Source organism: Rattus rattus, chromosome 9 (genome assembly GCF_011064425.1).
Source record: "Rattus rattus isolate New Zealand chromosome 9, Rrattus_CSIRO_v1, whole genome shotgun sequence".
NCBI lineage: Eukaryota > Metazoa > Chordata > Mammalia > Rodentia > Muridae > Rattus > Rattus rattus.
The window spans coordinates 17179769-17205883 of NC_046162.1; the positions used below are offsets into that span (position 1 = coordinate 17179769).

At 45.6% G+C, this 26115-nt stretch overlaps 1 protein-coding gene across 1 annotated transcript; it reads right to left on the bottom strand.

The window, feature by feature from the left end:
• Positions 1-24845, bottom strand: Dnaja3 (DnaJ heat shock protein family (Hsp40) member A3). The gene is made up of 11 exons (XM_032912482.1): positions 24597-24845; positions 21837-21970; positions 20170-20253; positions 15543-15743; positions 13638-13790; positions 11706-11853; positions 11208-11272; positions 8169-8297; positions 7024-7139; positions 5750-5847; positions 1-1143 (listed from the first exon to the last, which is right to left on the bottom strand). The coding sequence occupies exons 1-11, from the start codon at positions 24805-24807 to the stop codon at positions 1121-1123; spliced, it is 1362 nt and encodes a 453-aa protein (XP_032768373.1). The 5' UTR covers positions 24808-24845; the 3' UTR covers positions 1-1120.
• Positions 24846-26115: the final 1270 nt, after the last annotated feature.

The window sequence follows — 26115 nt, forward strand, 5'->3', positions numbered from 1 at the left end:
TTTTAAATATCTTTTGTAGTAGATCATCTTATTTACATTGATACAGAATCACTTTACATTCTTAAATCAGACACTAATAAATGCTTTACTTTTGTAAATTATAAATGAAAGAAAGAAACTACAGAGAAAGTGTTCTTCATTAGCCTGTCTTACACTAGCTCCAGAGGACCGTTAGCACACAGAAACTCCGATGTGCCACCAGCAGAGGCTGGAAACGAAGCTGCTCTGCGCCGTGGAGGGCCTTCACCAATGATGCTGTCGTTTAACATTTACACAGGAAAAGACAATGGACCTTACCACTGAGTAATTGAAATACACTGGAAATCAAATGTCAGCAGTGGAAATGGAGAACCAAGCCCTGGCTGGAAAGTTCTGGGTCCCCAGAGGCTGAAGGCTGTCCCACATGACCATGGTAACTTTGGTCCAACAGGGCAGGAAACATCCACACACACCAGACTAGAACACTCTAAGTGCACTACCAGGCAAGCTGCCATCTGAGGTGGAGTGGAACTTGCTGCTGCGAGGCGTCCCACAAGTGTGCCTCCCAGGGCCCTAGATCCCACTTTCCAGCTGCTTGCTACCGTCAAAAAAAAAAAAAAAAGCTTCAAGGGGAGTGACAGACACCACACTCTACACTCTGTACAGGGAGATGGCGCTGTTAGGATGTGCTGCCCTAGTCCTAGAGAAGACCCCTGTCAGGACGGACATATTTCAGAACTTCCATGAGGTTTGCTGAGAGGGAAATTAATCACTTCACAACACTGTGCAGCTTAAAGCTTCATTTTAAGCTGTAAGCACGGGTCTTTAATTCTTTCAACTCTCTACGACATGCGATTCCAGATTATCTTAGTGCTGCAAGAAGAGTCCAAGTGTTTTCCTGCTTAAACCAGAAGCAGCAGTCACCTACCAGTGGACAGGCACTTCCCACCTGTCTCGGTGTCCAGCCTGAGGGCTGTGCGTCACTGCCTAGGACACCATAACCTTTTATGCAGAGAAGTCGTCACATAGGCTTGCTGTTGCTGGGCGGTTCAGAGGGATCTGTAAGCAGGGGCTCAGTGCTGCTGTTCTGGGATCCTCCCGTGTCTGATGCCCTGGCCACGGAGAGGGGCTGCTGCTCCATCTAGTTTCCAGTTGACCGTTTTCCTGAGCCAAGGAGACAAACGGTTACATTCCACATCTCAGAACACATCCCTGTGGGAGAGGCTCTGCTAATCCCTGGAGAATAGCTGTGCTTTGAGAGTAAAGAGCCCCAGGACCTGGGGTGAGCATAACAACAATGTGTCTCCAGGTACAGAAAACACACATCACTCCTTGATAGCCCAAACGTGCACAGCACCATGTTTCCTGGGCAGAACAGTCTGCTGAAGAGCAGGTGGGAGATGGAGGAGATCTGAGTTCTAGTCCTGGCTCCACCACAATTTTGCCCTCTGGACTGTGGGCAAGTCGGCCCTATAACAGAGGGACAGAGCCCTTGGGAAATGACAATGAGGGCTGTGAGGCAGCCCTAAATCTAATCTCTTTAGGAAGGAATCTAAATTGAATTCCAATGAAGCGGCTGGCCACTATAGCCTACTCAACCCTGTGCTGGCTAAGTACCACATGCTGTGCCCGAGGACGGAAAGAAAGCCATATTTACTACATCTTTGGTTGGCATCTCCCAGCTCCTGGGGTAGGGTAGGGTGAGGTGAGATCTGATGTTGGTTAAAGTGACCAGAAGAGAGATTAGTCCAGAGGTTAACAAGGAAGAAAACTCACAGGTTTCCTACCTCAGCAGGGGTATCAGGAAGTAAATATTTTCTTAAGTTTGGAAAGGAATCCCTCATTGTCCTCCCCAGCCTCTCGCCTATCCTTGCTTCCTGTGGAGCTATCCATGGTTCTGCCACCTGGGCACAAACAGCAGAGAGAACGGAGGTCAAGAACACACACCTCCATGCAGCAAATGCCAGCCCCACCTACCCACCTAGCTGCCCACGGGCTAGCACTCAGGAAGCAGCCAAAGGCCACTCCAGGGACATAAGGGCCACTCTCAGGCTGGCAAGGGGTGCCTTGGGTGTTACACTGAAGCAAATGGGACACTCAGGACATCACAACTCTTCTTGGAGTCACAAACCCATAGAAGGCAAAAAAAGAAAAAAGGGAGGGGGGGGACTGTCTGTAATCTGAACAACAGTAACAACAGCAACACTAAGGCCGTAGGCCTTGGGATCAAGACACAGGCCTAGGCCATAGCTCATCTTAGTGTTCACGTCACAGCTTCATCTACACAGAAGCAACACTGTCAGGTCCACCTAGAGTCCCAGAGGCCACTAGAAAGTGGTAAAACCTAGCTCAACCCCAGCCCCAGCTCTTAACCAACAGACTCTTGGCTACAACAGAAGTAACAAACCTCAAGAAAAGATCTCATTTCTAAACCCACTGCCACATTTCATATTGCCTACATTGTATACATTAACACGTCCAAGATAATCTATGAGTGATCCTCTCACACAGGATCCTCTGCTGTGTGCCTCATCTTGTCTCTCACAATGCCAGTGAGGTGTACTGTATGTACATGGGTGTCTTGAGAGAGAAGCAGGAGAATCAAGATTTCAAGGTTATCCTCCACTACATAGTGAGTTCCAGGCAGGTCCTGTCTCAAAAAAACAAAATACATAGGACCTCTATGCACTCGGTGAGACCAAGTGGTAAGGCCAGTGGCATGGTACCAAGCATGGGTTAATAGCCACCAGTGGTGACTTACAGTGTCAACACATTACATTTGTTATCATTTACTAAAAAAATGAAATGTATTTTACCTTAGAAGACTTGTCAAGAAGGATAGGGAGCCCATGGTTTATAGATGTGTTAAGAGTCCTTTATGTGGGCTGGGGAGATGATGGCTCGATGGTTAAGAGCACTGACTGCTCTTCCAGAGGTCCTGAGTTCAAACCCAGCAACCACACGGTGGCTCATAACCATCTGTAATGGGATCTGATGCCCTCTTCTGGTGTGTCCAAGACAGCTACAGTGTATTCATATACAATAAATAAATTAATGAATGAATAAATATATAAATCTTTAAAAGAGTCCTTTATGTTACTCAAACCTTTACACATTACAAAAGGAAATGCTGAGAATTAAAAGCAATTGAGGCCTCTGGACTTCAAAGCAGAGTGTTGTGCAGGGCCGAGTTCTAGATTCTGTGTGACGCCTACAGCAAGGATGTGTCCCAGTAGCTTTGTTGATCACCCAGATTTAAAGCATATTTTATTCCCCATTTGTTTTGTTTTTGAAAACAAGTTTGGGGGCTGGAGAGATGGCTCAGAGGTTAAGAGCACTGTCTGCTCTTCCAGAGGTCCTGAGTTCAATTCCCAGCAACCACATGGTGGCTCACAACCACCTAAAATCAAGTCTGGTGCCCTCTTCTGGCCTGTAGTTGCATACATGCAGGCAGAAAGCTGTATGATGTATACATAATAAATAAATAAATGTTTAAAAAAAAAAAACAAGTGTGTGTGTGTGTGTGTGTGTGTGTGTGTGTGTGTGTGTGTGTCTTTGTGTCTTTGGCTATCCTGGAAGCTTTGTAGACCAGGCTGGCCTGCCTCTACCTCCTAAATGCTGGGATTAAAGGTGTGCACGATCATCGCCCAGCTACATTTTTCTTTTTTCTTAAAGATTCTTTTTTATGTGTATAACTATTTTGTCTGCATGATATATGTGCACCATGTGCTTCCTGGTGCCCACGCAGAATCATAGTGTCATTGAATTCCCTGGAACTGAAGTTAGAAAGGGTTCTAAGCCTCCAAGTGGAAACCAAGTCCAGGTCCACTGCAATAGCAGCAATCTCAATCTCCCCCCCGACCCCCATCTCTGAGCCACCTCTGCAGCTCCTGATAGCACCGATCGTGCTCAGCATTTACTTAGAAACCATTCCTTTTCTAAGGTCACACCCAGCTCTATGTGCATGCTACTCAGAGTGAGCTGTGGCCCTGCTGTTTATCCTGCATCCACACACTCTGTGAACTTTCCCAGGGCGATGGAAGTGAACAATGTCTATTCATCCAGACAGGGAACCAACAACAGAGGAAGCAATTCCGACTACGTCTAGCTTGAGGGAGCCAATGTGTTTATTGGGTTTACTTGCAGACATGGATGAGGGGTTACTTACAGGAACACTGATGGCATCCAAAGACTCTCATTGAAGAAGTGCTACACATGGATGACAACCTAGTGGAGACTGCACTGTGAAGTCCCCTTTCAGTTAACCTTCCAGGGAACACATGCTATGGAGTAGAATTACATACAGCTAGCAGAAGGTGCTGAAGGGAGGGGAGAGAGCGAGCCTCACGACCCTCACCAACCCGTCTTTGTCAAAAGGCCCGTTGGGTTTTGCTTTTGTTTTTGAGACCTCAGGGATTCTAGGATAGCACTTTATCAACTGAGCTGTTTTACAAATCAAATCTGGGAGTCAAATTACCAAAGAAATGCAATGTTGAAAACAATGACAATAGAGTTATAGGAGGGAAATAGCACAGACATCCTAACATGGCGAAATGCTCCTGTCCCCACCTGAGCCCTGCCCCGCAGAACAGGAGCTCCCTGGCAGGAGCGGAAAACAGTGGTGTACAGAGCGAATCTCATCTATTATGAGACCCTTGGGGACTTGCCATGAAGAAGTTATAGGCACACAATGAGAGCTCTTTTTTTTTTTTTTCTTTTTTTCGGAGCTGGGGACCGAACCAAGGGCCTTGGGGTTGCTAGCAAAGCTCTCTACCACTGAGCTAAATCCCCAACCCCACAATGAGAGTTCTATGGAAGAACAAAAGAACTGGTCTGGTGGAACAAGCCTTAATCCCAGCTCTCAGAAGCCTCAGCAGTAGGATCTCAGGCTACCATGCATCTCAAACCAACCAACATGAGTGAAAACTGAAGGGGAACGTTTAGGTATCGCGCACCCACACACTGGAATAAATGCATTTGGTGTTTGGTCACGCTGTTGACAGGGCTCCTGCTCTCACTTCCGGGAAGAGCTGCTGGGATTCCCACGTCCATGGCTCTCCTCCTCCCTCTACCCTGCTGGGAAGCTGCCCTACCTCTGAACACTGGCTATGAACCAACACACTAATCTAAGGCCACCCCAGAGCTGAGAACGCCATCCAGGTTCCCACAAAAACAAAATGATGCAATGAGGCAGAAACATGGGCAGCTGGGCACAGCCTGTTCTGTCCTGTCCTGACCTGTCCCAACCAACAGAAGCCTCACCTGAGATACAGGGGCACGGGAAAGCTCCAGTCCAGATGTCAGCCACTTGTGCCCGAGTTCACAGAGCATGCGGCTGAGCCTAGGTAACAGATCTGTTCACTCAAGTGGGAGATAGTACTCTTACACTGCTGTTACCATCGTGTACTTCAGAGTCCTAGTAAAGTGTCTGGAGTCAGGAAGGCTAAGATCTGTTCAATCCATCTCCCCCTTAAATTGTGACAAAGCATTCTTGGAGGGAATTGCCCAAAGTCACAGGGCAAGTGGCAGAGCCAAGGCTAGAAGTCAGGAAGCAGCTGAGACACAGAGCTGCTGGGCAGCAGTGGTCCTGAGCTTTCTTAAGGACAAGCATGCAGTGAAAGGGAGACACATCCATGGGACAGGCTGTATACCATGTGTCCCCTCTTCTGATGACTTTTGGGGGCCTATGAAAACTCAAGTTCTGAAATGACTGTCAACCTCCAGAGACTCAGAGGTCCCTCATTCCATCACGTCTCTCCCAGCCCCTTACCAGTGCTTGTGTGGGTGACTCCATTCACTGTCCCCTCCACATCGGTCTCATCCTCGGCATAGCTCAGGATCAGGTTCTGCTGCCTACTGGTTAGCCTCCTGTGGACCAACAACAGCTAGTGGTTAGGACCAAGCCCTTCCTCCAGGCAGCTCTAGAAGCAAATAATGCACATAAGTGTCTGACTCATGAGAGGCACACACCGAGAGAGACAGGCGCGCACGCACGCGCGCGCGCGCGCACACACACACACACACGCGCACACACACACAGAGAGAGAGAGAGAGGAGAGAGAGAGAGAGAGAGAGAGAGGCACACACTGAGGCAGTAATGAGGAACCGAGGGCCAAGTCAAAGTTACAGAAGGGCCTCTGGCCAGCCCAGCTTGGCAAATGTGCCTCTGGCAGGCCTTGCCCTTCCCCCATTCCCTCTGCCTTGCTAACCATTAGATCACATCCCTGACGCTAGCCACCAAGGTCTATTCCCTTATTTGGCCACTTCCTCCTCCTGATGCTGACCAACAAGGTCCAGCTATCAAAGTATTAAAGTCCAGCAATCAAAACTCCCCTTTTACCTCCCTAATTAACATGCTCAGTCAAAATTGGACACCTCATCTTAATAGGGAGTTTTCCTTTTACATCTATAGACCGCCATTTGCCTATGCCATGTCTGCCTCTATCCATGCTTCACCCTTGTTCCCTTCACCCTCTCTCTAGTCCTCATCTCCTATCTTTACCTTTTATTCCCTGTCCCATCTCTCTGGGGCAAATAAATGTCCTTTGTGCTAAGAGCCTGGTCTTAAGGTGCTGTGTGTTGATATTGGCCCTTTTGGCTTTTCTCTGAAACCCTGAGTTGTTTAAACTGTCATTACTGCTGGCCAGATACTCACAGGGTTGGGGTGCACGTTATGTGTGTTCATGAGGCAACAGGTGAGAAACTAATCTCACAGAAGGGACAAGGGCTGAAACAGGCTTCTGAGAGGAGGAGCAGGGCACAGCACAAGCTGGACGCCACAGCACTCTGCCCAGATCACAAGGAGTGCAGGATCTCCAGTGTCGTTTATTTCATACTTCCACAACACAATGAGGCCAACCCACTACAGCCAATGCTCAGATGGGAATCAGGTCAGACAAAACTGATTCCAAGGAAGAAAACATGTGCCCAAGCCAAGAGCTCAAAGGGCAGTTGAACTACTGGGAGCTGGGCCTGGGAGCTAAAAGGCTCAAAGGACACATGTTTGCCGGAACAGTTGTGGCCACAGTCTTAGTGAATACTTACTTTGGAACTCTGATCTTAATGTGAATGTAGTGGTCACCATAGCCATAGCTATTAATACGGGGGATGCCTTTCCCAGTCAAGCGAATCTTCTGGTCTGTCTGAATCCCAGCAGGGATCTGTTGAGAAAAATATGCGCTAATGTTCCCTGGTCCATTATCCAAAAATAAAACATCTCACTATACAGAGATAATCCTGAGAGTGTCTTCACAATAGAACTTCTACCAGGTGTGCAGAATGAACTAGCCACACAACTGTCCGACAGCTGAACCCTGGAAACAGATGTGAGAGGTGAAACAAAGGATTTAGGAGCAAAACATTGAGAGCAGGTGAGACTAAGCTTGCTCCATTGCTCTCAAGGGCTGGACAGTAAGGACCCTGGAGAAACAGAGTCCAGGTGGTCTCCAGGTGGAGGTGGGAGCATACACCCCCAGTGACCAGTGCCACGGCCGAATGTGTGCCCAAAGTCTCTATACCCAGAGGCTGGAGAAGGCCATGAGTCACATACAGTGGTGTAAGAGCAGGTACAGGAAGTGTCCACTACAGCTACAATTAACACTAGAGATGGTTGCCAGAAGGTGGTAGCACACATTTTTAATCCCAGCATTTGGGAAGCAGAGGCAGACCAATCTTGAGTTCCAGGCCAGCCTGGTCTCACAGAAAAAACCATCTCAGAAGCAACAAAACCCAAAAAAGCAAACAAACAGAAACCCTGAACTAGAGGTGGTCAACAGAGTAAGACATAGCCCCCAGAGCACCTGCTCTCCCAGACACTGTGGGTGGAACACAAGCAAAGCACCCTGGGACCCTGACCAGCAGAAGAGACAGCACAGTGAGCAGAAGTCCTGGAGTTGTCATTACTCCCCAAGGAATAGCCTGAAGCTCCCAGTGTCACAGGCTCCAATGCCTCTCAGAGGTCCTGACAGGCTGGACACTCTAGACCACTTAAGCTATTTCCCATTTAATAAAAATTAACTGGGCACAGTGGCACATGCATGTGATTCTAACCCAGGGAAGGCTGAGGCAGCTGGGTTATAAGTTCAAGATCAACTGAAGTACATAAACCATCAGTCTCAAAAGGAAGAGATGGGTCGGGGGGGTCAACCAGCCGCCAGGGCAGCGGACAGCGGTCCCGCATACCCTCTTACCGTCACATTGATTGTCTCATACAGGCCCTGCGCTTTGGCTGTACCCCCCAGAATAGCTTGAGCTATTGAAATAAAGAGGTCGGAGTGGATGTCTGCGCCGTCCCTCCGGAACATAGGGCTCTTCTGCACCTAATGCCAGAGAGAAGACCAATGTAAGCACAGCACAGAGAAGCGCTGCCCGAGGCATGCGTGCTGTCAGACCTGAGCCTGGGACCCGACACATTAACCCCTTCGCACTTAAACAGCACAGCAAGACCTACACCTCACATCAGTCAATTGGGGACAACCTCCCAAGGCTCTGGAGGACACAGCCTACACACACACTGCACAGCAGAGCAACGTCTGGACTTCTGCCCCCACCAATACTTTCAATTACAAAAGAAAGTAAAAATGCAATTTGGCTTTTAAATGTTTTCCCCAAATCTTACCTAATTAGGAAGATTACTAAACATAGACCAATACACCTACAAAGATAAAAGTAATTTATAGATGTGGAAGTGCCTGCCACACAAGGAGGAGGATCCACAACACTCATGTAAACACTGGGCAGGGTAGTACACTGCTGGGAAGAGTGTGTGTGTGTGTGTGTGTGTGTGTGTGTGTGTGTGTGTGTGCGCTGCTGGGAAGAGTGTGTGTGTGTGTGTGTGTGTGTGTGTGTGTGTGTGTGTGTGTGTGTGCGCGCGCGCGCGCGTTTGTAGGTGAATCTCTGAGCTCACTGCCCAGAATCCTTAGATGAGTGAGCTCCAGGTTCGGCAAGAAACTATCTCAAAAAGTAAGAGGAAGAGGAATGAGAAAGGAGCGGCATCACCCTCTGTCCTCTACACCACAGACACACGTTCACAGATGGCTTTCAGATGCTCACTTAATACAAGCTGCCTTCAGGACAGGAACTTACTTGACTGACTTACAAATACTGTTTTTCATATCTCAAAGATGTCCTCTGCCTTTGACTTCTTTCTTCCCTCAATTATCAGATAGAAAGAACATCTGAATCCTCTACCAAATTCTTAAAACTGCCAGGTTTCTGCCTTTATGTGGTTTTTAAATTTCATTTATTTATTTTGCAGTACTGGGGACAGAACATAGAGTTTTGCACTTCTCAGGCTCACCACCACTAAGCTACAGCCTGCACACCCTTCACCTTGAATTCTCCAGCTAGAAGATCCAGCCCTCACAGCATTTTATGCACGGTGCTGTGTTTGGCTCAGAGAAGGCCTCACCATACTGTCCAGGCAGACGTATGTAAACCTGCTGCCTCAGCTCTGCATGCACGGGCAGTGCCACTATAGCGGCTTTCTGCTACCTCTGGGGGCTGGCTTCAGACTCTCTGTGGGGCTGAGGATGAGCCTGAATGTCTGATCCCCCAGCCTCTACCTCCCAAATGGACTTCACCATGGCCAGTCACTCAAGGAACTCTACCTACATCCTGAGTCCTAGTTCTTGTTTTTAAAGACAGGGTTTTATTGTGAAACCCAGGCTGGCTCTAAACTCAGGATCCTCTTGCCTCCATGTCCCATATGCTAGGATTGTAGGCATGTGCCGCCTACCATCCCTAGTACTTGATTCCAATAATAAAACATCTCACATACAGAAAAGGCAAAGTAAATACAGCAAACAACACCCACAAGCTCACAGAACTAAACATTACAAACATACTGGGCCAGGTGGTACCCATCTGTAATACAAATATTCTGGAGGCTAAGGCAGGACAATTACGAGTTCCAGGCCAACCTGAACAACACGGGAAGATCCTGGCTCAAAAGAGGGGAAAGGTTACAAATCTAACTTTTATGCTTCTCAGTTAATTATGACCCTGAATTTGGCATTTACCCACCCTACAAGCATGCCTTTACTTTTGTTGTGCCTTTCTATATCACTAAACAACACATCATCGATCTCACTCCTTGATACCTCTATGCAGACGGTCCGCTGTACTCTGTGGCCTGTAACCCTCTACTTTCCTCCCCCTGAGGCTAGTGATGAAGGGTCTCATACTCACCTGTGGTTCTTTCCTTTGGATAGGTTGAAATATTCTGCTCCATGCAGATGATGACCATTCTTTTTGACAAAACAAGGTTTGTCACCAGTGTCTATTGTAAACGGGACTGTTACATACACCCCTTGACCCAACACATGTTACGTTTACATGGATTTTTCTAGATATATACTTTTTTTCTTTTCTTTTCTTTTTTTTTTTGAAGCTGGGGACCGAACCCAGGGCCTTGCGCTTGCTAGGCAAGCGCTCTACCACTGAGCTAAATCCCCAACCCCTCTAGATAAATACTTAAGTGTGTCTTTCCATTACCAGAGGAAACCATTTGGGGGCTAAAGATGGGAATAGTTAGCTAGCATGCAGGAAGCCATAAGTTCAATTTCTGGCATTGCTAAGTAAACAAATAAAACTATACCATTTTGCTCTCTCTGGTTGGATATGGTGGCACATGTCTTTAATCCCAGCACTTAGGAGGCAGAAGTAGATAGATCACTGAGTTCAAGGCCAGCCTGGTCTACAGGCTGTCAGTTCCAGGACAGCCAAAGCTACACAGAGAAACCAGGTTTCAAAATACCAAAAAATTTAAAAAAGATTTGTTCTCTAATCAACAATTTATACAGAAACACCACCTCCACCACATCACATGTTCTGGGGATTGTGTTTCTTTCTCTTTTTTCCCGTTTTTTGTTTGTTTTTGTTTTTGTTTTTTTTTTAAGATGGAGTTTCTTGGTGTAGCCTTGGCTGTCCTGGAACTCTTGGTGTAGACCAGGCTGGCCTCATACTCACAGAGACCCACCAGTCTCTGCCTCTGGAATGTTAGGATTAAAGACGTGTGTACCATTGCCTGGCTATGTTTCTAACCTGTCAGTGTTGTGAGAAAGCTTTGTTTTCTGCACACAGGCATGAAAACACTATTAATCATGCCCAGGCAGCCTTTCTTTAACTGGGAAAAGCAACTCCTGTGCCCACTTACTACAGTGCACAAGCTCAGCTGCACCCACTCCAAGACAACAGGGCCCAACATAAGCTGACAGGCAGACACCTACCCTGAATGTGACAAAAATTTCTCGTTTTCCCACAGGCATCCTTACAGTCTGGCCATCTTCAACTCCTAGAACAAAAGTTCCAAATAGCAGTTATGGTAGGGATCTCCCACAGCAATTTCTACACCTGAAAACCCACTTGTCCAGGTTTCTTCTTTTGTTTTGGAGATGAGGGCCTCACTATGGACCTCAGGCTGACTGCAAACCCTGCCTTAGCCTCCTGAGTACTGGGATTAACAGGTATCACCATGTAATAGCTTGTTTCCTGTTCATGTTGGTCCTCACTTCGTGATCCTCACTATGTGAAGACAGAAGAGATAGAGGACAGAAAATTGGAACAGGAGCTGCAGCATCCCAAGCTGAGAACAGAGCGGCACGTGTACAGATGACTGGTGTAAAGGAAAATTCTAAGAGTCTAGGTCTTCCTTCCCTCAGGCAGCTGGGGTCTATGTCTAGCTGTACAATCATGCAGATGACAGGCACACAGTGCTGGCCCATCACCTGCAGGCACAGGGATTGTCACTCGCTTCTTCTGCTTGGCTTGTCCTGCTCCTCTGCAGACCACACAAGGGTTTGTGATGATGGAGCCCCGTCCACCACATCTCCGACACGTGGAACGCATCACAAAAGGCCCTGTATTGATGGTTTCCTGAAGAAGAGAAAAATGCTAAGAATGCAGGTACATTGTTTTATCAAAAACTGTTTCATTACGAGTTTATAGCACAGGTCTATTATCCCAAAATATGGGGGGTAGAGATAGATCAAGAGTTCAGTCAAGGCTAGCCTGGGTTACATGAGACTCTGCCCATGCCCTACCCCCAATGAGGGGGGTGGATAACAATTTAAATACATTATATACATCTATAAAAATTTCAAAGAATAGAAATCTTAAATTATAAGCGAGAGAGACAACGGTATGAAGAAAGGGAGGGAGCATGGATGGATTGGCTTTAATTATATGCTGCTCTAGAACCCCCTGCCTCAGAAAACAAGGACAGGGCCTCGTACAGCTAATCTGAACTTCTTATTTTGGTGGTAGAAGAAAAATGATATCTCATGTTGCTAAAGCTGAACTTAAACTTGCTATGTAGCGAAGAATAAAATTGACTTTCTGATGTTTCTGACTCCACCTACCGAGTGCTGGGAGTACAAGTCTACAACCATGCCCAGCACAGAAGTCAATCTGCCCGCTTCCTGCCCCCAACTCCCACCAAGCCCTGGCTGTCCTGGAACCTGCTTTATAGACCAGAGACCCACCTGCCTCTGTAAATTCTGGGATCAAAGGTGTGTGCCACTACTGGGTCAAATATTTTAGATGAACAGAAAGATATAGATATAGATAGACAGATATAGATGTAGATATAGATAGATATAGAAGTAGATATAGATAGATGATAGAAAGAATTGTGAATGGTTTTCTCTGATCCCCACCCCAGTGTGTGTGTGTGTGTGTGTGTGTGTGTGTGTGTGTGTGTGTGTGTGTGTGTACACACACGCTGAGGACTGAATTCAAAGCCAGGTGTGATGGCTCACACTTGTTTGGATAGCACAATGAGACTGACAAATGAAGACTGCCTCTTGCTCAAAGGCAGCCTGAGGTATATATTGAGTTCCAAGCCGGCCTAGATTAGAGTTAAAGCCTATTTCAAACAAAACAAACTATGAATTCAGAGCTTTGAGCATGCTAAGAACATGTTCACCAATTAGGAACAGCCCTATACAAGAACTCTAAATATGGAATGGATGCCTGCCCATGACACCAAAGAATAATTCTGAATTTGAAGCTAATCTGGTCTAAACAGCAAACAGGATACACACAGATACCCTGTCTTGAAGAATGAAATGAAAGATAAATGTATAAAATGGATGGCAAGATGGTCAGCAGGTAAAGGCACTTGCCACCAGGCATAATGACTTGAGTCCATTCCCTCAGTCTCATACGATGAAAGAGAACAGACTCCCACAAATTGTCCTTTGAATGCCACATGTGGGCACACGGGGCACACATGTGCATACAGTAAATAAATATATGTAATAACAAAAAAGACTTTTAAGAATCATAACCAGGCATGATGACAAATGCTTATAATTCCAGCATTTAAGAGCCTAGAGAGTTGCTATAAGTTATAGGTCTGCCTGAAATAGAGTGAGACCCTGTCCTGCCTGTAACCTCCACTCCTTAGAAGATCCAGGGCAGAATACTAGTGCTTGGAAAATAGAGGAAGGGGGATTACATGTACAAAATTATCCTCACCCACCCAGTTAGTTTGAGAGTAGCCTGGTGCAGTGATACGGGACCCAGCCCAAGCCCCAGTACTATCTAAATAAAGTATCTCCTGGAACAGAAAAGGAAGGGTTGGAGCAGCAAGGTAGGTGGGTAACAGGGAACCATCACCAAGAGGAGTAGGGTGGCCCCAAAGCATCTGTCCTTACCATGCCTGAGCCGCTGCAGTAGTGACAATGCTGCACTTTGGTTCCAGGCTCGTTCCCCTTGCCATCGCAGCGCTCACAGGTGTCCATGATGTTCACGGTGAACTCTTTGTTAACACCCTTGGCGGCTTGATTGAATGTCAACTCCATGATGTACTGAAAGAAGAATGAGGCATGCCTGTCGCTTAGCCTTACAATCACTACAGTGGTGCTGCCTCAGGCCAGGAGGGCACTGGCTAGTAGCTGTAGTCACTTCTGAAGTACCAAACGTGTGTACATGTATACTTTTCCAGGGAAGAATGGGTAATGTTTACTTAGTTGATCTATATATGTAAAATACAGACTCTAAAATGTTTTAAGTAAAAGTTTACTCTTCAACTGAAGACATGAACAGTGTCTCACGTAGCACTTGCTTTGGCCTAAATCTACAATATCTGCCAAAGGCCCAACTTAGTGCTAATGGGACCCTGAAGTGCAGTGGACCTTGGAGAGGTGGAGTCTGGTGAGAGGTTTTGCACTGGGGATGTGTCCTCAGAGAGCTTGGGGTTTCCAATCTGCCTTCCCTTCCCTCACAGCTAGGATCAGATGAACAGCTTTGCTTTCCCATTCCCCACTGTCATGGGCTGAAGCAGTGGCACCAACAGTCCCTTTACTAAGAACTCTACACTTGTCTCCTATTTTCTTCCTCTCTGTCTCTTCTCTTCCCCATTCCCTTCCCAGCTCTCTCTCCACGTGTTCATGACCAGCATCTACACCCCTGCCCCACTTTGTCTCTACTCCCTTCCCATGCCCTAAATAAACTCAATTTTATGCTTAAAAAACAAACAAAAAACAAACAAACAAAACCCAAAACTCTAAAATCATAAGGCAGAAGAAACCTTTGCCCTGAATTTGTACGGTCTCTTCTGCCTGCACGGATAAGCACCACATGTGTGCCTAGTGCCCCAGGAGGAGAAAAGCAGGAGTCAGATCCCCTGGAACTAGAGTGACAGAGAGTTGCTCACCATCATGAGGGGGCTGGGAACTGAACTTGGGTCCTCTTAACCACTTGGACATCTCTCCAGTCCCACTGTTCCCTTTTGAGGTTATCTGAGATAATGTCGTACAGTAAAAGACAGCAAACTGGAACAATACTTATAAAAAGCTTTACTGATCTGTAACTGTAACTTAGGTCAGGAATCGTTTCTTTTCTTTCTCAACTCTGAGATGCCTCATTAAGACAAAACTATGGAAGAGAGTCAGCAGTATCTTCCTGCTAGTCTGAGCTCTTATAGATAACAGGGCATGCTTTAGATCAGTGGTTCGCACCCTTCCTAATGCTGTGACCCTGTAATACAGTTCCGCATATTGTGGTGACCCCCCAACTATAAAATTATTTTGTTGCTACTTCATTGCTGTAATTTTGCTACTATTATAAATCATACTGTAAATAGCTGGTATGCAGGATATCTCATATTTGAGCCCCAAAGAGGTCACAGTCCACAGGTTGAGAACCCCTGCTCTACATGAATCAGTCCACTAGGGTTTCTAAGGCCTTCAAGGCTACCTGATTAAGGGGCTATTAATAATGACATCACAATGTTTGTGTTCATTACTACCTAAAGGATTTTTCAAGTGCTCCTAACTTTCTGTCAAATGGCTTCCTTTGAATCATTCTGTTGCCTTCCTGAGAAACAGAAACTTTAAAAAACCCTGTGTTGCACTTAAACTTAAAAATTGATCTTTTAAAATAAAGAATATCGGGCATGATGGCACGTGTCTTTAATCGTAGCACTTGGGAGGCAGAGGCAGGTAGATTTCTGTGAATTCAAGGCCAGTCTGGTCTGTATAGTGAGTTCCAAGACAACAAGGCTAGGTAGAATGTAAGACCCTTTCTCAAAAAATATGAAATAAATAAATGAGACTTACCTCCTGAGGCTGATCAAACACATTCTGGAAATCACCAAAAGGAGAAGATGAGAACTCTCCAAAGATCTTCCTGAATAGCTCCTCGGGGTCAACAGAGGGACCTCCTCTCCAGTAGCCCTGCCCAGAGCTGCTGGCCCCAGGGTCAAAGCCAGCGGAGCCGTAAGCATCATACTGCTTCCTCTTCACCTCGTCACTCAACACCTTTGATGAAAAATGACACAGCAGTCAGACAGTTCTGTGTTTTCTGAGGCTCAGGGACATAGACAACAGCTCATGACAAGTAAGTCTGTCACATTTACTAAGTGCAAAAACATTCTACAAAAGTGGGTATGGTGGTGAAATGCCTGTAATCTATCCCACCAGTTAGAAGGCTAAGAAGACAGTCCCTGCTTCAACAAAACACCAAAATCACATTACAGCTCAGTGGTAGAACATTTGGTAAGCATGTGTACAGCCTTGGGTTCAGTTCTCAGCACCATAAAAACGGAAAGATTTTAAATGTAAAATAGCTAGGTGGTAGTGATGCACACATTTAGCCCCAAAATTTGGGAGGCAGAAGCAAGCAGATCACTGAGTTCAAGGACAGCCTGGTCTATAGAGCAAGTTCCAGGACAGCCAGGGCTACACAGAGAAACCTTGTCTCGAAAAAACAAAATATAAAAATTAGCCATTAAACACACCTTTCATAGTAATTCTGTCAACTTCACTGGTTTGAGGCATTCTTAGAAAATGGTAAAGTGCTGTGCAGTGGTAGCACAGGCCTTTAATCCTAGCACCTGGGAGGCAGAGGTAGACAATTCTGAGTTCAAGGCCATCGTGTTCTACAGAGTGAGTTCAGGACAGCCAGGGCTACACAGAGAAACCCTCCATGTCTCAAAGAAAAAAGAAAAGAAAAGAAAGAAGAGAAAAGAAAAGAAAGAAAAGAAAAGGAAACTGGTAAAGCACAGTATTTTATTTTATTTTGGTGTTTTGATACAGGATTTCTTTCTCTATGTAGCTCTGGCTGTCCTGGAAAAAAATGTGGAAAAGAAATATTTATTTTATTTGGTGTGTTGCCTGCATGTCTGTCTGTGTGGTATCAGAGCCTCTGAAACTGGACTTACAGATGTTGTGAGCTTCCATGAGTGCTGGGAACTGAATCCAGGACCTCTGGAAGAACAGCCAGTGGTCTGAGCCACGGAGCCGTCTCTCCAGCCCTTTCTTCAGCTTTCAAATGCACACTGGCACCAGCCACTCTCAGGGGTCCACAGCCTGCAGCCCCAAACTGGGACGCTGTCACTGCCTCCCATTTAGAGGCTTCTAGCTTTAGACTAAGCAGCTACCAGTTTTTCTGATGCTACAGCCTATAGGTGCCACTGTGTGAGCTCTTCAGCAGCATCTCTCCCCCTCCCCTTAAAGATTTATTTATTTTCATGCATATGAGTACTGCTGCTGTCTTCAGACACACCAGAACACCAGAGGGTTTAGGATCCCACTACAGACGGTTGTGAGCCTCCATGTGGTTGCTGGGAATTGAACTTGGGACCTCTGGAAGAGCAGTCAGTGCTCTTAACCACTGAGCCACCTCTCCAGTCCCAGCACATCTCTTTTACAAATAATTTTTATGAGCCTGGCATGATGGTCCAAATTTTTAATCCTAGCACTTGGGAGGCAGAGGCAAACAAATCTCGATGATTTACAGTCATCCAGGGGTACAACAGACATCCTACCTTAAAAAAACCAGTAATAATTGTATGTGTATGGGGGTATCTTGCTTTCATTTATATCTGTATACCACTTGTGTACCTAGTGCTCTCAGAAGCCAGAAGAGGGCCGGGTGAGGTGGTGCATGCTTTTAATCCCATCACTGAGAGGCAAGGGCTGGCAGGTCTCTGAATTTGAGGCCAACCTGGTCTACAGAGCAAGTTCCAGGACACCACGGATATACAGAAAAACTCTGTCTCAGGGAGGGAAAAAAAAAAAGCCAGAAGAGGGGACTGAATCCCTTGAAAATGGAGTTATAGATAGTTGTGAATTGGGAATTGAACCTGGGTCCTCCAGAATGTTTGTAATTAATGAGCCATCGCTCCAGTCCCCAGCTGATCTTAGGATCCAGTTTAATAAATCTCTTCTGATTACTTATATCCTGGTAGTTCTACCTCTCTAGAAAGCGCCAGTACAGAGTAGCTATAGTTGACAGGTGATAAAACCTTCATACTTACAGAATTGTGACTCTTTACATGTTGCTATCAAGTCCCTTGAACATATAAACCCTACAGATGCAGAACCCATTAGGGATAGTCAAGTCATGAGGAATGCTATGGTAATTTGAATGAAAATGGCCCCCACAGACCCATAGGAAGTGACTCTCTTAGGAGGTATGGGCTTGCTGGAGGAAGTGTGTCACTGAGGGTTAGTTTTAGAGTTTCAGAAGCCAGTCTCAGTGCTGCTTTCTCTTCCTGCTGCCTGCTGATCCAGATGCAGAATGCTCAGCTGCCCTTCCAGCACCATGTCTGCCTGTGTGCTGCCACGATTCCCACCATGATGATAATGGACTAAACCTCTGAACCTGTAAGCCGGCCCCAATTAAATGTTGTCTTTATAAGACTTCCCAAGCTCTTTGCCCCATCTACTGCGAGGATGAAGACCATTCTCAGCAGTCAGACTGTCGATGTCACTCTGACGGGGTGCACAGCCACTGTGAAGGGCCCCAGGGGAACGCTGCAGAGGGACTTCAATCACATCAATGTAAGGTGAGTCTTCTTGGGAAGAAAAAGAAGCATCTCCGGGTCAACAAATGGTGGGGTAACAGAAAGGAACGGGCCACCGTCAGAACCATCTGCAGTCATGTTCAGAACATGATCAAGGGTGTGATGCTGGGCATCTGATACAAGGTGAGGTCTGTGGATGCTCCCTTCCCCATCAACATCGTTATTCAGGAGAGCAGGTCTGTGGATGCTCCCTTCCCTATCAGATGAGGTCTGTGGATGCTCCCTTCCCCATCAACGTCACTATTCGGGAGAATGGGTCTGTGGTTGAAATCCGAAATTTTTTGGGTGAGAAATATATCAGCAGGGTTTGGATGAGGACAGGTTCTGTCTCTGAAGCCCAAAAGGATGAACTAATCCTTGAAGGAAATGATATTGAACTTGTTTCAAATTCAGGGGCTCTGATTCAGCAAGCTACAACAGTTAAAACAGTATCAGGAAGTTTGGGGATGGCATCCGTGTGTCTGGGAAGGGAACTGTGCAGCAGGCTGGTGAGTGAGACTCAGTTTCCCAGCTTCAGAAACAAGATCCTGATCACAAGTGGGATCTGGGCTCTTTGGGGACAATAAAAGACTCATATATTAAAAAAAAAAAAAAAAAAAAAGACTCACTGTGGCCATGGTCTCTCTTCACAGCAATAAAACCCTAACTAAGGGGCTTCAGTGTTCACTGGTTAAGAGCACTGACTGCTCTTCCAGCGGTCCAGAGTTCAATTCCCAGCAACCATATGGTGGCTGACAACCATTTGTAATGGGACCTGATGTCCTCTTCTGGTGTCTGGTATGTCTAAAGAGTGTGACAATGTACTTCTAAACATAAAATAAATGAATAAAAACTGCAACAACAATAAAAAAAAAGCCTAGCTAAGACAAAGGGTCATTCTCCAATAATTCTGTGAGTGGGCAATGGTTCTTTCACAGACATTTCTTTTCTCCTGTGAGCTTATGGTCCACTTTTTTTTTTTTTTTAATATTTTATTTATTTAGTATATATGAGTACATTGTAGCTGTCTTCCGATACACCAGAATCTGTTATAGATGGTTGTGAGCCACCATGTGGTTGCTGGGAATTGAACTCAGGACCTCTGGAAGAGCAGTCAGTGCTCTTAACCGCTGAGCCATCTCTCCAGCCCCCTTATGGTCCACTTTTACAATTGATAACTTAAGCCATCAAATAAGGGCCGATTTGATCACTATAACTGGGGTTTCCCAAGACCAGCTATCAATATGAATTACCTGAAGACCTTTATTGATTAGATGAACCTTGTTCTTGTTTTTTTTGTTTTTGTAGTAAGGCAGACTGTATAGCCCTGGCTGGCCTTAAACTTACAGAAATTCTTCTGCCCCCAGACTCCGCAGTGCTAAATTACATATATGTCACTACTTAGTGTCTCTTTTTTCTTTTTAAAAAATTACACCTATTTATTTTATGTGTGTGTATATATATATACACATATATATACACATATATATATACATGAAGGCATGTGTATATATATGTGTATATACATGAGTGTATATATATATATATATATGTGTATATATATACATGTGTGTATATATATGTGTGTGTGTGTGTGTGTGTGTGTGTGTGTGTGTATGAGTGTTCAAATGCTGTGGAACTCAGGTAGGGGTCAGAGGACAATCTGTAGAAGCTGCTTCTCTCTGTCTACCATGTGGCAGAAGATAGACATACCCACTGACTCATCTTGTCAGCCTTTTTCTTCATTTAGATTCTAAGTTAGCAGAACTAGCAATGACATCACACCACACTGTACTATATGATATGCCAAGCTGTCCTGGGCAGTACAGACTCTGACACATGCACAGAGAGCTGACTGGCCAGTGAACACACACACACACACACACAAGTCACATTACCTCATAAGCTTCTGCCAGCTGGGAAAACTTCTCCTTGGCTTTGGGATCATCCTTATTTGTGTCTGGATGATATTTCTTGGCAAGCTAAGGGGGAGGGGGGGAAAGCAAATTACTATAGATATAGTTACTAAAACAGAACCCAAACACTTGCCACAATTATGCCTTTTTATAACATGTCTCTCTTGAGACAGCAATGTATCTTTAAAGCAAGATTTAAAATTTGAAAATAAATCATTCCTCCATGGATGTCTTCCAAAAATAGTTCATTAAGGGGCTGGAGCGATGACTCAGCAGTTAAAAGCACTGGCTGCTCTCCCAGAGGTCCTGAGTTCAATTCTCAGTAACCTTCTAGAATAAGATCTGGTGCCATCTTCTGGTGAGCACATACACATGCAGGTAGAACACTCTACATAATAAAAAAATCTTTAAGTAAAAAAAGCACTTAGTACCCTTGCAGAGGACCTGGACTGAGTTCCCAGCTCCTGTGGTAGCTCACAACTCTAAAACTCCAGTCTGACGTCCTCTGCTGATCGCTGAAGGCACCGAAATACATGCAGCACACATGCATGAGACAAACGCTCATGCACATAAACCAAAAATAAATAAACGTTAGAAAGTAGCTGGTAACTGTGTGACTAGCCCTTCGGCATGCAGGTGCCTGTGTGAAAGAAGAGAGTAAAACGCCACCCTGGCACACTGACTTAAGTAACAGAGGAAGTAAATAACCTGTACAACTTTGGTTGTTTGGATTTACAAGTCAGGGTTTATGAAGCCCCGGCTGTCCTGGAATGAGCTCTGTTCACCAGGCTGGCCTTAAACTCAGACATCCCCCTGACTCTGCCTCTTGAGTGCTGGGATTAAAGGCATGCGCCACCACTGCCTGGCTTTGTTTTTTGTGGCTTTTTGGTTTTTTGTTTGTTTGTTTTGAGAGAAACTGGCCTTAAACTCACAAGCTTGCCTCTGTCTCCCAGGACTGGGATAAAAAGGCATGCACAACCATACCTGGCCTGCCTGCTGTGCAAGGTTTTAAGGGATTATGTAATGCACTCATGGCAGTTACTGCTATAAAAAATAATAATGATGATGTTTTCCTATATAATTTTCATTTATTTATGTCATAACTGTGTGGTCAGCATGGTATACATGTGGAGGTCAGAGGACAACTTTGTGGAGTCAGTTCTCTCCTGTTTTAAATGGTTTTGGAGGAATTAAACTCAGGTCACTAGGCTTGGTGTCAAATGACTTTACCCACTGGGCCATCTTGCCCACCCCTTCTCTTTCTTAAAGCAACATTAACTGATATCACATTCATTGCATACCAAATGTGTCCCAAACTCTCCATCTTTCACAGGTCATTCCACAGGATCAGCTGTTTGTGACCTGCCTCAGCAGGCTGTATACCAAGGCAATAAGAACCAGACAGAATCAACAACGATTTGGGTTGAAGAGATAGCTCAGTAGCTAAGAGCACGTACCCCTTTTCCAAAAGACCTGAAGTCAATTCTCAGCCATGTCAGATGGTTCACGCTGCCTGTAACTATAATCCCAAGGGGATCCCTGCTCTCTGTGAATATCTGCATCACATACATACATGCACACGCACACGCACACACAGTGACCAGCAATCTTTCTACAGTCTTGTCAGTAAGTCTGAGACCAGTACAGACCTGATAATAGGCTTTCTTGATATCCTTCTGGCTGGCATTTCGGGGTACTCCCAGTATCTGGTAATAATCATCTTTGGCCAAAGAAGCACTTGTGTGGAAGGAAGCAGTACAAACAAAAGGGAAACTTTTTGTTCCTGGAAATGAACAAGAAAGTAAGTTGGTCTGGGACTTTATCCAACAAGAAGAAATTATAAGTAAGTGACCAGCTCTGAAACACCTGTGAAAGAGGAAACAAGCCCCAGCTATAGGGCCTATTCCCTTCGAGTACACTAGAGGCCAAACTCAATGTTCTTCAAATGTGGGGAAAGCTTAGGGACATAGTTCAGTAGGTACACTGCTTACCAGGCCCTGAGTTTGATTCCCTGCACTGAATAAACCCAGCACAACGGTGACGATGAGCACATGCCCACAGTCCTAACATGGGGAGAGGGAAACAGAGGATCAAAAGTTCAAGGTCCATTCATAGCTACACGAAAGTTCCAGGCCAGCCTGGTACATATGACACCAAACTACAAACAAAAACAAACAAAAAACATTAGGTAGAGAAGCTGAGCACATGTAGACAAAAGGAGTAATAATAAGAAATGAGCAGGAATAATCAGGAATAATCAGAATATGATTTAAGGGGGGCTGTTATTGTTTCTTCAGTCACACCGGAGAAAGCATGAGACCTGGATCTTGGTGATCCTATATTCCACCTCTTTGCTCGCTACGTGCCGAGCTGTATTCCTGTTTTCCTCACTCCTTCCACTGTCAGGAGTTGAGTCTACTAGTGGCAAAAGTTTGGCAGTTGTACCAGCTTCTACAACACCATCAGAGAGCTCAAGGAAACTGCGCGAATAACCACAGGCAACTATTACACGGTGGATGCCTTTTCCAATTCTGAAGGTAACAATGATTAGCAACTGTTAGGAAGAATCTTTTTTTTTTTCTCTAGAATATGTCCAGTAAATGTCTTGCTGTTTTTGAACCCAGAATAGGATCAGTCTTCATATTATTCCAAGAAAGCCTAATCCAGTAGCCAGTTACTAACTTCTTTCTGGTTGGGAGATTTCTTTCTTAATGACTTGTTTATTTCATATGCTTTGGTATTTTGACTGAATGTATGTCTGTGAAGGGGTGTCAGATCCCCTGGAACTAGAGCCACAGTCAGCTGACAGCTACCATATGGGTGCTGGGAATTGAAATTGAACCTGGGTCCTCTGGAAAAGCAGTCTTGAGTTCCCAATAGCTGAGCCATCTCTCCAGCCCCTGCTTGGGACATTTTTCATGCCATATGACTTCATAAATCAGTCTTCAAGAATGATCACAGGCTAAAGTTTGGGGCCAAATTGATGACTTAGATGTGGTATCAGGATACACCACTACAGGATGACACTTTCACATCTGTGGTCACTTGAGAGATAAAATATGCCCACTGCAGCCTATGGGCTGACTTGAGGAATGCCAACGGTGGTTCTTCAGTAATGCTTCCATATATAAGTAATACTTAATGCCTCTATGTCTCTCTCACACACGGATACATAATTTAAAAAACGCTTTAAGGCATGCATGAGACCCTCTGTTCTTGATCCTTAGAACTACCCAAAGTAAAGTTCAGGACTTCCTTCCTTCATTCTCACTGAAAATGAAGTGGAATAACATAGTATAAGAAAATATCGTGGTAGCTGGAAAGATGGCTCAGCAATTAAAAGCACATACTGGGGGTTGGGGATTTAGCTCAGTGGTAGAGCGCTTCCCTAGCAAGTGCAAGGCCCTGGGTTCGGTCCCCAGCTCCGAAAAAAAGAAAAAAAAGGGAAAAGAAAAAAAGAAAAAAAAGCACATACTGCTCTTGTAGAGGACACAAGTTCAGTTCCTAGACCCTAAGTATAGCAGCTCATAACTGCCCATAACTCCAGGGGGATAAGATGCCTCTAGCCTCTTTGGACACCTGTACTTAAGAGCACATACCCACACATACACACACATATACATAACTCAAAATAATTAAAAAATATTTTTTAAAGAGAAAGAAGAGAGCATGGCTAAAACATGTCAAGGCTTAATGCACACTAATTTGGTATCATCTCCAGCAGTAAGGAAGGTTAAGGGCCATGCAGAGACTATCACTTTTTAGCTTTGTGACTTTCTCAAGTTTTTTTTTTTTAACATGCAAGCCTGTTTCTCCATAAAATTTAATGGTAACAATGCCTGTCACATTGAAATATTTCCCAGGAGTGAAATCATACTTCCTACACAGTGTTTAATAAATGTTAGATTACATTATTACACTTACTGACTTAAAGATTCTAAAAGACTGATAGATGCCCTTCCATTTACACCCTGTGATGTTGAGGATGAAAGCTATGAAATGACAATTCATCACACTTTCCGACAAGCACCTGCATCTCCCTAAATTTCTGGGTGCCTAGCACTCACTAAATGGCAGTTACATCTTCCACTACAAGCTAGAACGTGAAGAAAACGGGGAGGGTTATGACAAGGGAGTTGCAGCCTGAACAGAGGGGTGAACTGTTGACAGGTGAAGGTTCATGGTATTCGGAGCCTTTCAACACCTCCAGCTCCACGCAGCTCTTCCCCCTCGACGGCTTCTGGGTAGCCAGCACCTTGGCCTCTCTGCCTCCTGCTTGCCTGTGTCCTCAGAAATTCCTCTCTCTGGCCGGAAGACACCTCCATCCCGCTACCCTGGTCGTCAGATGGAGGCGAATTGCCCTTTCTAACCCCAGGAGCTGCTACTCCAGAACTGGAAGCCTCCCTCACCTGTGAGGCTGACAACCGGTCTCAATGTCAGCAGCGCCCGGGGGCCGTGAGCGCCCATGGAAAGCCCGAAGGCAGAGACACACAGCTTGCGACACAGGGATGCTGCCACTACGCCCCCCTGGGGCTGCTGGACCCCTCTCCCCGCTGCAGCCGGCAGCCGGGGGGTCCCCACCGCCACCCTAAACCAGCGTGGGGAACACCGCGCAGCCATTTTGGCCCGGTGACACTGCGCCTGCGCAGACCGCCCCTAGCCCGCCTCGCCGGTCGCGACTTCCGGAGGCGAAGCATCTGCTGCACGCAGAGCGTAAGCATTGCGCACGCGCTTCCGTCTCCGAACCGTAGAACTCTACGTCAACGTGTACAAGTGCCAAACTGTGAGGATGTCAGTTTGTAATTTTTCTCTGTATTGGAATTTTTGTGATGTACGAACGAATGCTGCACTTTACTTGTGAATGTGGTTGAGTGTAGCAACCGTAATCCGGCGAGCCTTGCCCTGGGAGGGACTACAAATCCCAGCAGACAGCGCGGCGTCAGTATCAGATTCCGGTATGCAACTTGCGGATGCCCTCCCTTGACCCTGAAAGTTACCTCTTATTTCATGTTCTCTCAGAAAGCCCTCACCCCGGTTGTTGGCTGCTGTTTTTCTGTGCCTGATTCCCTCGCAGCAGAACTTGAAACATTCAGGTCCGTCTTAAGCACGTTAGCCTTCTCCAAACCTGCAGCGAGAATTCAATGAGCATTGTGAATGCCTATTATGTATTGTGCACCTGCTGTTTGTTATCCATGTTCTAGAATTTAATGTAAGAGCAAACCCGTACTAGAGGAGCAAACTCGCCTCATAGGGACAGACTTCTTATTACGTTAACAACGGTAAGCGCTATCAGAGGTGCATAGTTACAAGCATGCCGGTGTACTCAAACTCGTTAGACTTGGCTGGAAGAGAGGGAGGTGGACTGTTAAACTTTCTGTGTTGTAATGTCTATGGACTGTTAAACTTTCTGAGTTGTAATGTCTATAACTGGACTTTGATGAAAAGAGTATCGAGTACAGATGTAGATTTCCAAGTGATGAGTGCAGCAGAAGCTGCCAGATGAGATCGAGGTAGGAGGATCAGGAGTTCAAGATCATTTTCAACTATATAGCAAATTCAAGATAGTCTGGGCTACGTGAGACCTCATCTCGAGTCCAAAGGAGACTCCAACTTCCCAAACTCCAAATATCTAGAAAAGGACTCAGCCTGTAGTACAGGAAGATTTCTAGTGGTAGGATAAAAACCAGCAATGGTGTCGCATACCTTTAATCCCAACACTTGGGAGATAGAGATGGGTGGATCTCGCCGAGATTGAGGCTTACCTGGTCAGCCAGGGCTACACGGAGAAACCCTGTCTCTGAAAAAAAAAAAAACCCAAACAAACAAAAAAACAAACTTGTGAAGTTGGTTCCCTGTATCAAAAGGAGTCATTCTCCTTATTCCTGGCAGAAGGGACATGTGACTATTTCTGGTGACTATTAGCATACC

Excerpts from the sequence above, each read along its gene's own strand:
- Dnaja3 (XM_032912482.1), bottom strand. The coding sequence starts at position 24,807 with ATGGCTGCGCGGTGTTCCCCACGCTGGTTTAGGGTGGCGGTGGGGACC. Across the intron at positions 13,791-15,542 it reads TGTTTGATCAGCCTCAGGAG|TACATCATGGAGTTGACATT; the intron begins GTAAGTCTCATT and ends TTCTTCTTTCAG. Across the intron at positions 5,848-7,023 it reads ATTAAGATCAGAGTTCCAAA|GAGGCTAACCAGTAGGCAGC; the intron begins GTAAGTATTCAC and ends GTTGGTCCACAG.